General features: G+C 37.4%; 1 protein-coding gene across 50 annotated transcripts in view; it reads left to right on the forward strand.

Annotated features, from left to right (window-relative positions):
• Positions 1 to 15,146, forward strand: part of ANK2 (ankyrin 2) — a 328,351-nt gene that overhangs the window by 124,744 nt on the left and 188,461 nt on the right. For all 50 annotated transcript variants that reach the window (XM_077882344.1, XM_077882349.1, XM_077882350.1 and 47 more), the window contains exon 2: positions 6,138 to 6,239. In XM_077882344.1, coding sequence (XP_077738470.1) covers positions 6,138 to 6,239 — 102 coding nt within the window. The remainder of the gene's footprint in view (positions 1 to 6,137; positions 6,240 to 15,146) is intronic.

The raw sequence follows: 15,146 nt of genomic DNA on the forward strand, positions 1-15,146 counted from the left end.
CTAGTGCACCTAGTGTTCTAGATGCAGTTCTCAACTGTCCCCCAATTTTTGATTTATCACAGGATAGTGATAGCAATTTGAGCTACTCAAAGATCTAAATTATTTAAATAATCCAGCCATCCTTATACAAAAGTATGATTATTTAAGTGAAAGTATTAATATATCCCAAAAAGTGTGCTTTGTAAAATCTTTTTTATTGGAAACAGACCACAAACACCCCATTCTGGTTCCCTTTTTGTTGTTTACTGCTTGTGTACACCAGAGTATTTTCAAATATTTTGGTCTTCTGGCAACAGCCTTCATATTTAAAGAAGATCATGTGTATGCATCTATGCTTAGATTTATACTTATTTATACTTAGATTTGCTGTTGCTTTTTGCATTTACCATTTACAAGAAAAACCACAATTAAAAAACAAGCTCCATGTGTCCTTTGTGTCTGTCATTGGGCTGGTAAGCACCTTCAAGTCGTCTTATTTAATTCCTCCAGCAACTCTATAATGTACTTTTATGTTTTAATAAGGAAACTGAGATAGATACATAAGGACTTGAGATCATATAACTTGTGATTTGCTGGACATGGAGTTAACTTATCCAACATTCTTAGGAAAAGACCTAAGGAATTATAGAAATGTCTTCTATTTCATGCTATTCTTATTAAGATTCCCCCCAAGTTATTTTAATAAATTTTATTTATTTTGTATTGCTTTAAAAATGTGGATCTCAGCTAGACTGATAAACCATCCTGTTTTTATAAAGGAATAACTGCATCCTAAGAAAATAAGCAGATTATTAAAATTCCACAAGGAACATGTGCTTTCCTTCAGGTTAATCAGCAAATATTTGTGGAGGGTACTCTGTAAGCCAGACTGAGGGGATGTGCTCTGCTTAGCTGTCCTCAGGCCAGTAGAGGCTGCTGGCCGACTTATGCTGCTTGACCAGTGCTTCTCATACTTCAGTCATGTAGCCCGCTCTTTCAAAATATAAAAACAAGTTCATGACCTCCAGGGTTGTTATTTTATTATAGGGTTATTTTAAATGTAAAAATAAAACTGCACAAAATTCCTTAAAATCTTTGACCATTACTAAAAAGAAAGTTTTGCAAATTGAGCATTAGCAAAATTCAAAAACTTGACTCCAATTTAAGAGTGGGTAGTAGAATGGACTAAAACTAAATAACAGATATTGGGTTTATTTATTTTTAAAGATTTTATTTGCTTAGCCATAAGACACACACACACACAGATAGAGAGAGAGAGAGAGAGAGACAGAGACAGGCAGAGACACAGGCCAAGGGAGAAGCAGGCTCCCTGCAGGGAGCCCGATGTGGGACTGGATCCCGGATCCGGGATCACACCCTGAGCGGAAGGCAGACGCTCAACCGCTGAGCCAACCCAGGCGTCCCAGATATTGGGTTTAATAGTAAAAAGATCTAACCTTAGATTTCTATAATTTAATATGCTTCTGAATTTGACTCCGATGAAAATAACATAACGGATATCTTTTTTGTCTGCATTGTACAAATCATCATTAATACGTTTAAGGTTTTGTCTTTCAGTTCAGAGTAATAAAACTTAAAGCTATTAGAGAAATTTGCTAATGTCAATTTTAATGGCATGCCTTTGGATAATCGTTTAAAGCTCCCTCTATTTGCTTGGAGATAAAATTAGTATTGCAGCAAAGGTTTGTACATCTGTAATCCAGTAAAAGCAAGAATTGGGAACTGAAAAATGTTTCACCGTGGATTTTCTATTACTAGAAATGCAATGGTTTGCTAACGGTTGATGCAAAGATAGCATCTGAACCTTATGTTTATTTGCTACGGTAATGTGGCTGCTGACTGCTGTTCTTTTGGTTTATCATGCATTCCATCCTGTCATGTATAATGATCAGAGAATCTGCACCACAGCAAAATGTTTTGTAAATCATGCATCTGTATATAATATCTACTTCACTTGTTATACACTGAATTATAAGCACAAAGGCTCATACCAAAATTACATGATTGTACTCATTAAAGGGGAGCCATCTAGATGACCTGGAACATGCTTGTATTTTTCTTATTAGGTTGTTATTGAAATGCAAGCACAGAATTTAAAAAAAGAAAACATCTTGTGGAAAACTCATGGACGCCTGTGACCCCTAGACTTTGGAGAAGTACTTCTTTAGGATATAATGTGGCTCTGTGAATGCACATTCTTCTTTGCCTTTCACATCCACCCTGCTGGGTGCTAAGAAAGTATTCTGTTTTTCTAACATTTAGATACAAAAAATGTACAGAACTGTGTCAAGAGGAATTTTAAAGGAAATTTTTCTTTCTCGACTTGAGATGCCACACCAGGGTTGTAAAAGGGGCAAGTTTTAATGACATCCATCTGTTGCAGATTAAAATAAGTGGGGCTCAGCATTTGAATTCCTTGCCCAGAATCAGACTTTATAGGCATAAGTAAAATTGGTTTTAGGATTTGGGAGTCCTAGGGACATAATGCAGTAGAGCAGAAAGAGGTTAGTTTTACATTTGTCGGAGACTTTCCCCCGAGGATTTGCTATTGCCTCATTTTCCCTTTATTGAGCTGTTATGTGTGAAATCTCCTGGTTGAACCAGGAGACAACAATCTTATTTTGAAAGCATACTTCCCCCCTATGTACACTTAATTTTGAAATAATTACTTCTGTCCTACTCAGAGGGAAACACAGTGTGGTGAAAGTTGCTGCGTCTCTCACCATGAGTCCCTGAATCCTTTTTCATCTCTGTGTTGATTGAAGGTAACCAGACTGACTACTGTTTATCTTAAGCTCTTGTGTCAAGAGCTTTAATCACAGATTGACCTCATTGTGGAGGAGGGTATGCCTGTGTCTACGTGAAAGTGGCGAAATAATACATATTTCCATGCAGGTCTCTACTTTTTACCTAAAATGATGTCAGCATCTATACATAACATCTGAAATCTCATTTTAATTTTGTTCTCGAAACCCATGTTCTGGAACTGTTTTCTAATGACACTTTCATGTATTTGCATTTGCAAAATGCATTTTTAATGCATTTTCTCACTTGGGGAAAGCTAAATTTTTTAACGGGTTCTGAAAGAATCCAACTTATAGCAAAGGCTACTATGACTCACTGTTGAAGAGGTCCCTAGCGGGAAATATTACATTTCCCTTGGGTCTAGAATCCTCCAGAACACTGGAAATATATTTCGCTAAAATTCCAGGGATTGGCTGTACGTCTTCGGCTCACATCTACTTTTTAGAAGTGTGCTTTAGAAAAGAGAAAACGAGTTATGAAAACCAGTTATGTAATAGCAAAAGCAATCTTAAGAAGGTTCTAAGAGGGTCAATTTGACATTCCTCCGTGGTGCCTGCAGCTCCCTGCAGACCAACATCTTCATTTAAGCCTCCACAGTCATATCTTCAGGTGTTTCTTCATCCCTTCCAGATCAGGTGCTCCCTCTGGCTCTACTTATTCATGGCACTCTTTTCCCCACAGGAATGATAGAGCACCCTGATCTTAGTTCCTGAGTTTAATCATATCAGGCATGGAGACAAGGATAGTCAATGGCTTTTTTAATGCAATATGTACTTTACCATCTCTTTTCCTCATTCCCAAGTGATTATGCTTTTAAGTAGTTTTCTTAAGCCAGCTACTACTTTTTCTAGGTGTATAGATGTTTGAGAGATGTGTGGACAGGGATATTAGCCAAGAATTCTCTCTGCAGCTAAGGGACTCTATTTAGCAGGTGCCGTGATTTACAGAGCAAATATGTAGATCAAGGGCGTAACAGTGGTTCTCACAACTGAAAAAAACCTATAGCACATAGGTTAGGTACCTGTAGTAATATCTGCCTTGATGCTTTGGAGGGCTGAGATAGAGTAGCATTTAGACTAGCTCCAGGCTGATAAACATAAGTTAAATCTTGGATCTTCTGAGGTGCCTGGGTGGCTCAGTCAGTTAAGCATATGCCTCAGGCTCAGGTCATGATCCCAAGGTCCTGGGATCCAGCCCCAGTTTGGGCTCTCTGCTCAACGGGAAGGCTGCCTCTCCCTCTCCCTCTGCCTGCTGCTTTGCCTACTTGTGTGCATGTGTGCTTTCTGTCAAATAAATAAATAAACAAAATCTTTAAAAAAAGAATATTAAATAAATAAATCTTAGATCTTCCATTGAATAACTGTGTGACCTTGGAAACTACCTAAAACTCTTTCCTCACTTATCAAATGAACATAATAATAGTTTCTTTCTCATTCTATTATTGTGAATATTAAGGATATAGTACATATGATTGACTCCCTTAGCTCTGTGCTTGACCCATAGTAAACAATGAATGTTAACTATAATTATTAAGTTTCGTGTACAAGATAGCAGTGGTTTCTAGGCATGATCTTTAACATAATATATAACATATAGCACAGATTTATTTTTTTAAAAAACTATATGTGGAAAATAATGTCATATTTCTGTCACCTAATGTTGTTTAATTTTAGTTGTTTTATAGTAAACAATGTTTCCTGTGAGTTATTGACCTAACACAATGCATAGTATTATCTTTCATTTTTAAGTGCTGTGGCAAGAAACCTGACGTGGAAAATCTCGCTGGAGTTTAGAATTTGCCACAAACCATAAAGAAGTCATTTTAAAATGAGTCACAAGTCAGTCACTGCAGCATTGCAGATATCCTTAGGGCACCCTGCCATGGGCACAGCTTTCAGGAGGGACAAAGAGTGAGGCATTGCAGCCATGCAGGGAGGGAAGAATGGTCAGTTAGTAGCCAGACTGTGATACTCTTCTGAAGCATCGGGACATGAATTCTAGCTGTATAGATTTTAGGCATATATCTCAACTCTTCATAAGTTATCTGTCTGATTTGTAAATATATCAGTCATTATGGTATTTGAGTTAAATTTGAGGTAATTTGGTCCTGTGGCTTTCCGTCTTCCCGTGTGTAAATCACTTTAACAGTATGCAAACAATTCTCTATGAGACTCCCAGAGAAAATACTTCCATTTCTATCTCTGTACATCATCACCAGTCATAATAAATAGGTCTTGAAAGAGTGTGCCAAGAGCCCCTGCCAAACATATTCTTTGAGGAAGAGAGGCAGTGTAGCCTACCGGGGAGAGTGCTGGATTATGAGCTGTCACAACTCTGTCTCACTTCCCTTTTCATGTTACCACGTTCTCTTTAGTCAGATACGATACCACAAGAATTATAAAGTTGCACAAGTTGTTCTGGTACCTCAAAAGTTTATCATCGTTATTGGGTTGATTTTCAAAAGTCAGGTTTTACAAGCAAGCTAGGGTGGCTGGGTGACTGTAGCTTCACCTTTGGAGCAGCTCTGCTTTGGATGTTCTGTGGGGGAAATTCAGCTGTTTCTTCCAGGATCTGATGTTGAGAGGCACTGGGGGAAGGGGAGTTAAAAAGCAGCCCCGTGATGAATGTTTATCTTTACCAAGGGATTTTAGTCTGGTATTGTGTCAGCTGGGTTAAGTTTAATCTTGTTTTCCCAAAATCACTGGGATCACAAAATTTGCATTGGCTGAGTCCACACCTGCCATCTAGTGTTATCCTCTTTCCTCAAAGCATCCTCAGAGCTTTCTCCTTTTCCCTTGTAACGAGGACAGATGACTGCCAAGTGACCCATACTCAGCATTCTCTCTCAGACTTCTGAAAACCAAACAGCAAAGGAAAAGAAAAAAAGAAACCCAGTCCCTTTAATTTCTTTTACTTTTCTGGTTCCTTTTTTTGTCTTGACTTTAGGCTTGCTATAAGGTCATGAGCACCTTGAAGCTAAAATGAATGGTTAACAGTGGATTTGGGAGTAGCATAAATTCATCCTCAAATGTGGCAAAAGATTTATAATAAAGCAGTAACACTTTTATTTTAATAGTCCTTTTGTACTCTTCAATATAGCAGAACATACCTCCCATTGACTTTAAACAACTCTCTAAAAATACGATGAAGTTGCTACCTTGTCCTGGGAATTATTATTCAGTGTTTTAAACTCAATATTGAGGTATTTTGCAATAAAGGCTTTTCTGATTTGCAGTGTAAACATTTTTTGTCTTTCTGTCTTTGATGTGTCTTTATTTTATCCATAATTCGCTGAAGGCCTTTTCTTTTCTTTTTTTTTTTTTCCCTCATAGTCGGACAGCAATGCAAGCTTCCTCCGTGCTGCCAGAGCAGGCAACCTGGACAAAGTAGTGGAATACCTGAAAGGGGGCATAGACATCAACACTTGCAATCAGGTAAGAGCATGGCTCCATACACAATGAGGCAGCACTCATTGTCTGTAGATGTATTCCAAGAGCCTAAGGCTATTTTTTGTCTATTGAATTTACTAAAATATCAGTGATTTAGACTTATGAATGTCCATTTTCATCCCTTTACCAACTTTGAGGCCTCAGACATTTGTATCTAAACCTAATATTGCAGCAAAGTAGGTAGATCAAAATTAACAGCCGGATGTCCATTTTGTCTATGAAATGATCTGGGCTGCTCTTAGCTGGGATACTGACCAAGAATGATGTTTCATTTCTCACTTATCATCAACTAGTTATCCAGACTCTGGTTTCTTTTCTTCTCTGCCATATGCCTTTTACTCATGGATAACTGATAGTTAAAATTTGAGATAAAGAAATAAGAGAAAAGGGGCTCATGGGTGACTCAGCTGGTTAAGCGTCTGCCTCTTGATTTCAGGTCAGGTCATGATCTCAGGGTGGTGATATGGAGCCCTGCATCAGGCTTTATCCTCAGTGTAGAGACTGCTTAAGATTCTCTCCCCTCCCTCTGCTTCTTTCCCCTGCCCCCACTTATCCTCTCTCTCTCTCTCTCTCTCTTTCTCTCTCTCTCTTTCGGAAAGGACTGACAGGGAGCACCTGGGTGGTTCAGTTGGTTAAGCATCTGCCTTTGTCTCAGGTCATGAGACTAGAGTCCTGGGATTGAGCCCTGTGTCAGGCTCCCTGCTCAGCAGGGAACCTGCTTCTCCCTCTGCTGCTTCCCCTGCTTGTTCTCTTTCTCTGAAATAAATAGATAAATAAATAAAATCTTAAAAAAAAGAGAAATGACAGAATAAAATAAAAAAAATTATTTCTCCCTTTCCCCCTAATTAGTTTTAAAATATGGATTAGAATGAGAAGAATTTGAAACTCTTAGCTTAAATGAAGTGTTTGGATTATCCATTAATCACATTCATTTGATAAGTACCTTAGACATTATTATACATCTTGGATATTATTTGGTCCCATGGATGTTGAGATTTTTTGTTCTATTTTTGACTAAGATTTTTATGTCATGAATAAAGTGTCTAGTAGACTTCAGTGTTCACTATAGTGCTCTAAATGTTGGTGCACTCGTGTGTGTATGTATGTGTGTATGTGTGTGTGTGTTTGATAGAGCTAACTGGGAAGTGAATAGTCCTGGCTAATTTTAAGTTAACAAAAAGTAAATTTCATTGTTGGATTCTAAATTGTCTATAGAATGCCTCTTCCTATCCTGGTATGTATTAAGATCTATGATCCCTTAAAATTAGTAAATCTTTAAAATACAGCTTTTCAAAAAGTAGACTTGATATCTCAAACTTCTGTGTGCTGATTTCCTCATGAATGTCAATTCCAACAATTCTCCTCCTATTATCTCTCCCTTCTCCAGTATAGCACTCCTTTCTTGGTCTGTCTTCTACATACATATTTGCATTAATTGAATCACCTCGTAGTCACTTACCATGGTTGTTATATAGCCTCCTTAATTAGGTTCTGTCCTCATCTTGTCCAATCTGGTTAATCTCCATACAATGCCTTGAGTTACCTTTCTAAAGGAAAAATATGATTATGGTGTCCCCCCACCCCTCACCTCCTGCCAGATGGTTGTACCAAAATCACCTGGAGGATTTTGTGAAGATTTCAAGATTTCCCTTGCTCCTCATGAGAATTACCAGTGTAGAAAGCATTGTCACTGATGGCAATATTTCTTATCCTTTAGAGGAATGCATTTCTTGGCATTTAAAACCAGTGAGAATCCAGGCACCTGGGTGGCTAAGTCAGTTAAGCCTGAGCCTTCGGCTCAGGTCATGATTCCAGGGTTCCAGGATTGAGCCCACATCAGGCTCCCTGCTCAGTGGGGAGTTTGCTTCTCCCTCTCTCTCTGCCTCTTCTCCCCTTCCTCGTTTGTGCATGCTCTCTCTCTCTCTCTCTCTCAAATAAATCTTTTTAAAAATAGTGAGAGTCACTTGCTGTTGGGAAAAGCAACTGCTGTTGCCCTGAGCATCTCCACTATTCTTTTGAGTATGACAAGAATAAAAGACACTGAATGCTCTTTATCTGGGCCATTTCTTAGGGTGCGCTTGCAGTGAGCAACTCTAGGTACCACCCCCTCTCCAGACAAAAAGTAGGCTTGTGTTTTCTTATTACAAAAGCTGTGAATCCCCCACATCAGTTCCCCTTCTTTAACATAACCCACAGTGTGTGCAGGCATCTGTCGTTGGTCCTGTGTGTCACTTCTATGGTTTTGGAAAGGAAGCACAGGGAAATGACACAAGCAGCATGTTGACACTCAGCAGCAGCTTTTGCTATGAATCATGAAGTCCTTTGTCTCTGACCCAGGAGACTCATATCTTCTATCAGCATCATGAAAGAGTAGAATTTAGCTTTTTAGTTTGTAGGTAAGATAAAACCAAACAGACCTTACATACTGACACTGACCTGTGGAATAAGGCCACATGCCTTTATCCAAACATGTAAGATTTTCATATTCTGCATCTATATTCTTTTATTTATCCATCTTGTTTTCCATTATGAGTCTTTTTATTTGATATGTTTTTCATATTCTTTCGAACAAATAACTTGAACTTTAGGTACATTAGTTACTTTAAAAGAAGAACATCTACATTCCCATATAGATATATGAACTTCTTCCAAAAATGCCTATGAGATTGAGTAAGAAATACTTTAAGTTTAGCATAGTGCCTTAGGTATTTGGAAGTATATGAAATACAGTCCCAAATTTTAATACCAAGTCATTAAGTTTCTAAATTTTCAAAATTCTAGAGAATAAGCAATGAAATTATAAGTTCATTTAGGTAAAATTATCATACATAATGTCAAAAAAGCAACCCAGGGAAAAATGTAGTTAACTACAGTCAAACCAAGTGCACTCAACCCAAAGTTATAACAGATACATTAATTGTATGAACAATCTTGGGGTATTTTTTTTAGAAAAATGATTTTTCAGCAGCAAATAATCAGTTCTTATCTGCTTCATAGGCCAACCTAACTTCTTGAGTTACCTCAAAAAGTTTTTAATGCCTAACATATTTTGCTTAGAGTGGCTAACTGTCCACTAACATGTTGCTATAAATGGGACAAAGGTTTATTTTTGTAAAAAGGTAACATGGTGCCATGGAACCACACAAAACTTGGGAGCCCAGAGACTGAAAGTTACATTCTATCTCCACTTTTATCAAGTCATTTCAGTTCAGATAGTGACACTTTCCTAATCTCTAAAGCAAGATAATAATAATATATTTAATCTTATATCACTATTGCAAAGTAAATTAAATTATGAAATTATGGAAAGGAATTTTTAAGGTATACTTTTTTACTGCAATTACTATATATAATTTACCAAGAATCAGAAAAATTAAAATTGGACTTCATACAACATATGAGATAGAGTCTGCTCAATCACCTGAATTTACTAGGTATAAAGTAAGTATTGTCTGGTGTTGGTCTTTATTATTATTCAAGAATGAACAGTAAATAGAAGTTAGAGAGATAAAGTGACTAATGTTAACTAGCCACTGTGTATCAGGCTTTCTGCTGGAGGCTTTACATGTGATGCTTCATCAGAAGAGACAAATGTTATAAAGTAGGCATTTGCTGAAATTTATAAATGCAGAAACAGAACCCACAAGTGGTTAAGTGATGTTTTTACAGCCACACAGTTCTATCTCCCATGTACAAGTGTTTTCTACTGCAGGACATGTTCCTGAAATATTGGGATCTTCCTTTCAGAGCATACAGTGTAGTTTCCTTTATCTTGAATCTCAAATCTTTTTTTTTTAAGATTTTATTTATTTATTCATGAGAGACACAGAGAGACAGGCAGAGACACAGGCAGAGGGAGAAGCAGGATCCCTGCAAGGAGCCCAATGTGGGACTCGATCCCAGATCCCGGGATCACGCCCTGAACTGAAAGGCAGATGCTCAACCACTGAGCCACTCAGGCATCCCTCAAATCTTTTTTAAATCTACCATTGGTAATGTAGAAAGAACTTTATTCATCCTTAAATTAACGTAATAGTAGTTTAAATATCTTTTATTTTTTTATTTTTCAAAGTTTATTTATTTATTTATTTATTTATTTATTTATTTATTTGAGAGAGAGAGAGAGAGAGAATGCTAGTAGGGGAGAGGCAGAGGGAGAGAATCCTCAAGCAGACTCCCTGCTGAGTGCAGAGCCTGATGCTGGGCTCTATTTCATGATCCATGAGATCTAGACCTGAGCCAAAAACAAGGGCCGGCCACCAAACAACTGAGCCATCTAGGTGCTCCATAGTTAAAAGAACTTTTAAGTCAAAGAGCACCACTACCAGGATTTCTACTAAAACTCAAATAAAATATAGAACAGAAAATAATTTCCAAAAACCAAGGAAGGCAAAAGAGGCAAGTCTTTAGCCAAAATATCATTTTATCTAAATATGTAAAAGCTCAAAGCTAATAAGGCATATGAAGGAAGAGAAGAAAATGTGTCCATTAATTTGCTAGTAAACCTGGATTTCTGAGGAGCATCATGACATGTAACATAGAAACCAGGACTTTCTGTACCCTGCTATATTTCTCAATGAAAGGCAATCTGGACTGTACCAACTTTCCAAAAATATCGCATGTGTTGGCGTTCTAAGATTCCTTAAACTGAAATTTGGATGAAATTTTTTTTCTTTTAAAATTTGTCTCATAACTACCATGAAAATTTTGAAATTTAATCCATAAGTACAATTTGGATTTTAATCATTTAAAGGATATGAGAAAAATTCATAATTTTGTCACAATACAATTTTCCTAGACAACCAAAAACAAACGTCAAATTTTCATTTTTCTTTTCCAAATGGATACAAATCTCTTGTTTTCTTTAAAAGATGAACCTAGTAATTTATTTATTATCTCTTGTATACTCAGAATAGAGAATAAATCAGCATTTGCTCCCTATCTGAAACTCATATATGCTTAGTGCTTTTCTTATTTCAGTAATTGTTCACACTCTAATAATGTTATAAACAAGGTTAACATCCGACATTAAAAATAGACTCTATAACCTTTTCATAAAAAATTTATAGCCAGATAAAATCAGGAAAAGGCTAAGAAGATTCAAGTACTTTTACTGTGTATAACATTTATTAGTTTCACTGCAGTGACTTCAAAATAAAGTATATCACATGTCATTTATTGGACATACACCTATATATGACACTGAATGTTAACAGTTTTCAATGTGTCCTGCTCTTTTGGTCTTACCCTTTTCTACTGAGGTGTGAAGGTCCAAAATTATCAGTTAAATCCTGTGCTTCCTTTCTCAGAAACAGGAGACAAGGTCAAAAGCACCTCTTTCAAAATAATATCAATATTCCTGAAATACCAGGCCTTTACCAACAAGAAGGTACACTCAACAATGACTTTCTCATATACTCACATAGTTATGACTCAGACCACAAAGCATTTTTGGAAATCACCTTAAAAATGTGGGTGCTGGAATCAAAATTCTCATTTTATCCATTTACCAGCTATGTGACTCTAGGCATTCAGTTTTTTCAGGGCTCCGTTTCCTCAACTGTAAAATAGTGATCATAACAACACTGGAGTCATAGGATTGTCATAATAATTAAATGAGATGTGGCAAAATGCTTAGGAAAATATGCATTCAGTAAATAGTAGCAAAGGATAATCCCTTTTATAATAATATGCGCTTTTTATATTGATTCTAGACCTAAGCTTTAGTGAAAGTGGTGCTGGTTCTTATAGACAGTAAAAAGGTTATTCTCATCGCTTGTGTCATCAAATAGGAAAGATTACATTTAGTAGCAATTTGGTAAGAGTTTCTTTTATCTGAGTTAAATGAAACTAAATTTTTTTCTGCAACTAAAATCTTTTTTACCAATGTCATTTGGTCCATCCAGTCTGGGCCTCTCTTTAAAAATACCAAAACCAATTATATAAGCTTGGGCATTTATAAAGGCAATGAAAATGAATACTTGAGGATTGAACTCCTGGAATTAATGGGATTTGGAATGATCTATCTCCAGTTTCCTAACCAGTTCAATGAGGCACAAATATAACTTCAAATATTGTTACATATTTATTATTTGACCTCTCATTTAGAAGAAGCAAAAGGTGGTGCATCTGTCTGGATCTGGTTATATGTGCCCTTTTGATTTTGGATTCTGTATTATTCTCTACTTCTCTTCAGTGCATTAATACTGGTCTTTGTTCTACACTGAGTAGCGGCAATTCAGGTTGGATTTGAATGATGCCTGCGTAGTATTTCGAGCACTTAGAATTTTCAGTTTTAATGTTGATGGTTGTTCAGTGCAAAGTAATTCCAGTAGAGACTTTTCATCAGCGACTTTTTCATAACTCTAAAAAGTTTTGTCTCACAGCTTTGTGAAGATGTTTGAAGTGCAATTCTTATGTCATTTAAAAAATGCCAAGGGTAGCTTCATGCAAAGTATTTCTGTGACTGTCTTAAGTACACTGCTACAGTAGTTTAGATGGAAACAATACAATTCATATTCTGGGAATTCTCTTGAACGTTCTTTTCCTATGAAAGACATGGATTTTAATATATAAGTCCGAGGTAGCCCCTCCACCCTCCCTAATTCATCTCGGATATTATAATCACAGTATAATTACATTCTTTCTGCCAGTTGGAACTCAGGCATTTGTTCATCTCCTTATTCATACATGTAATGTGTGTTTAATGTATGGTAGGTACTGTTCTAGGTGCAGTGAAAACAGAGACAAAACCCCTACTCTCATAGAGCTTATAATCTACAATGTGACAAGAAAGAGATAATTACCAAGCAAAAAAATAAAATAACATATGTGAAGGAGAGAAGATAATAAATGATAAGGAGAAAAATATAGCAAGGGACAGGCAGAGGGAGCAGAAGGGAAGCAGTGTGTCATTTTAGATAGGATAGTCAAAAAAAAAATTTTGACCAACGAAGCCCTGCACTATTTGGAGGAAATATATTTGAGAAGAAGGCTTGATAAGTGAGAAAGCTTCAAGGAGGGAGCATGCCTGGTGTACTCAAGGTCCAGCAAGCAGGCCAGTGTAGCTGGAGTAGTAGGAGATCAGAGGAAGAGAAGTAGAGGTCGGAGAGAGCCATCAGTGGCACCAGGTCATGTAAGACCTCATAGGCTATTTTAAGAACTTTGGCTTTAATTCCAAGAGAGAAGAGAAGTGATTAGAGGATTTTTAGCAGAGAAGTGACATAAGCTGACTTAAGTTTAAATAGTAACCCTCAGATTGAAGAGGAGAAAAGACAGAGGAGGGGATGCTTTTGTAATACTTAAGGTAAGAGATGAAATGTTCTAGACCCAGGCAACAGGCAGGAGAGTTGGATTCTGGATATATTTTGAAGATAGAGCTGACGGATTTTTTTTTATGGATTTAATGTAAGATAAGAGCAAAAGAGTGGAGTTAGGGATGAAGGTTGAACTCACCAGGAGAATAATGAGGGTTGAAGATTCATTAACGGAGAAGAGAGAGAAGGTAGGAAACAATCATCAAGGAGAGTGAGAGAGAGAGAGAGTAAGCGTAGCAGAGTGTGACTGCCAGGTAGTAATTAGGAGCCTACTCAAGGATCATGAGCAGCTAGCGTGGATGTGGGTTCTGCGGCCATACTCAGGCATGGACTCAGATGGAGTGTTATATACAACCAGGACTGTGGCTTAGCTAAGCATATGTAGTATGGACAGAGAAAGACAAGCAAACTGAGGATGTATATAAGGAGATGAATAAAATGATTTTAAAGATTATGCATGGAATGTAGTTCCACTGAGCAAGGAGAGAAACAGGCACTGTGAAAAGGTGAACGGACTCTAGGTGTAAGGTGTAGAAGGATTGTTTGAAATGGATCAGTAGATTGGCAAGAGAGTAAGTTGTGGTCAAAGGGTCAATGTTTGTATTTGAGTTCTGAGAGAAGTTTTATTATTGAAAATGACAAGGTCTAGAGTGTGACCATGGATGTGGGGAGATGATGTAGAGAAAAGGAAAAAAATCCTTGGCAGAGAAATCTGGAGTTTGGGAAAAATCACCTTCAAAAATGTTGGAGAAAGCGGCAGTGAACTAGTAGCTAAAATCCTCCAGGATGAGGGAAGTGGTCTAGAAGATACAGACTGATGATATCTGCAGATGTATGCAAAAGGAGGAAGAAAGTAGTTTGGAAGAACAATGAGCAGTAAAGAGCATTGGCACAGCTCCACCAAATTCAGTGGTTAAGTGAGGGGATAAATATCTATCACTTGAGTTGACTTCAGGGAAGTAGTGACTGTGGGTTATATTTAGAGTGAAAAGGTTAAGATAAATGTTCAGAGAAAAAATTTAGGATGCAGAAATGTTGCTAATAACTACATTCATGTTTTCCAGAGGACTCAGTGCAAGAGGGTCAGGAAATGAGAAGAGATCAGAGATGGAGTCAGGAAAGGTGATATAGAGAGGCACACAGGGGTTGCATTTGGAGGGATGGGGACTGACCTGGTGACTGGCACACACAGGGATAAAAAGCATTAGTTTAGTCTACATGGTCACAACCAGAGCATGATGGTGAGATTTGGAGGTCATCTGGGGAGAGATATAGTGGGCAGGGCATGTGGAGAATCTAGCCAGGAGCCTATAGAGTTCTGGAGTCCCACCTTGACTTCTACCAAGGTCAACGGAAGGGAGATCTTAATCCACATGTGTGTTCAATACAGCTCTTCAGTGGTGTACTTCGAGCAAATGCAGGTGGTATGTGAGATATGATGTAGATGCTATTCCTGCCTAATCATTTTTCTGCTCAGTTATTTTCTTTATGCCATTAAAAATCATCCCAGCTCCTTTGCAGGAGCTGAAATTTTGTGAACTCTTAGTCTAACACTTTCTTTGCTTACACCATAGTC

This window comes from Canis aureus, chromosome 33 (genome assembly GCF_053574225.1).
Source record: "Canis aureus isolate CA01 chromosome 33, VMU_Caureus_v.1.0, whole genome shotgun sequence".
Taxonomy (NCBI): domain Eukaryota; kingdom Metazoa; phylum Chordata; class Mammalia; order Carnivora; family Canidae; genus Canis; species Canis aureus.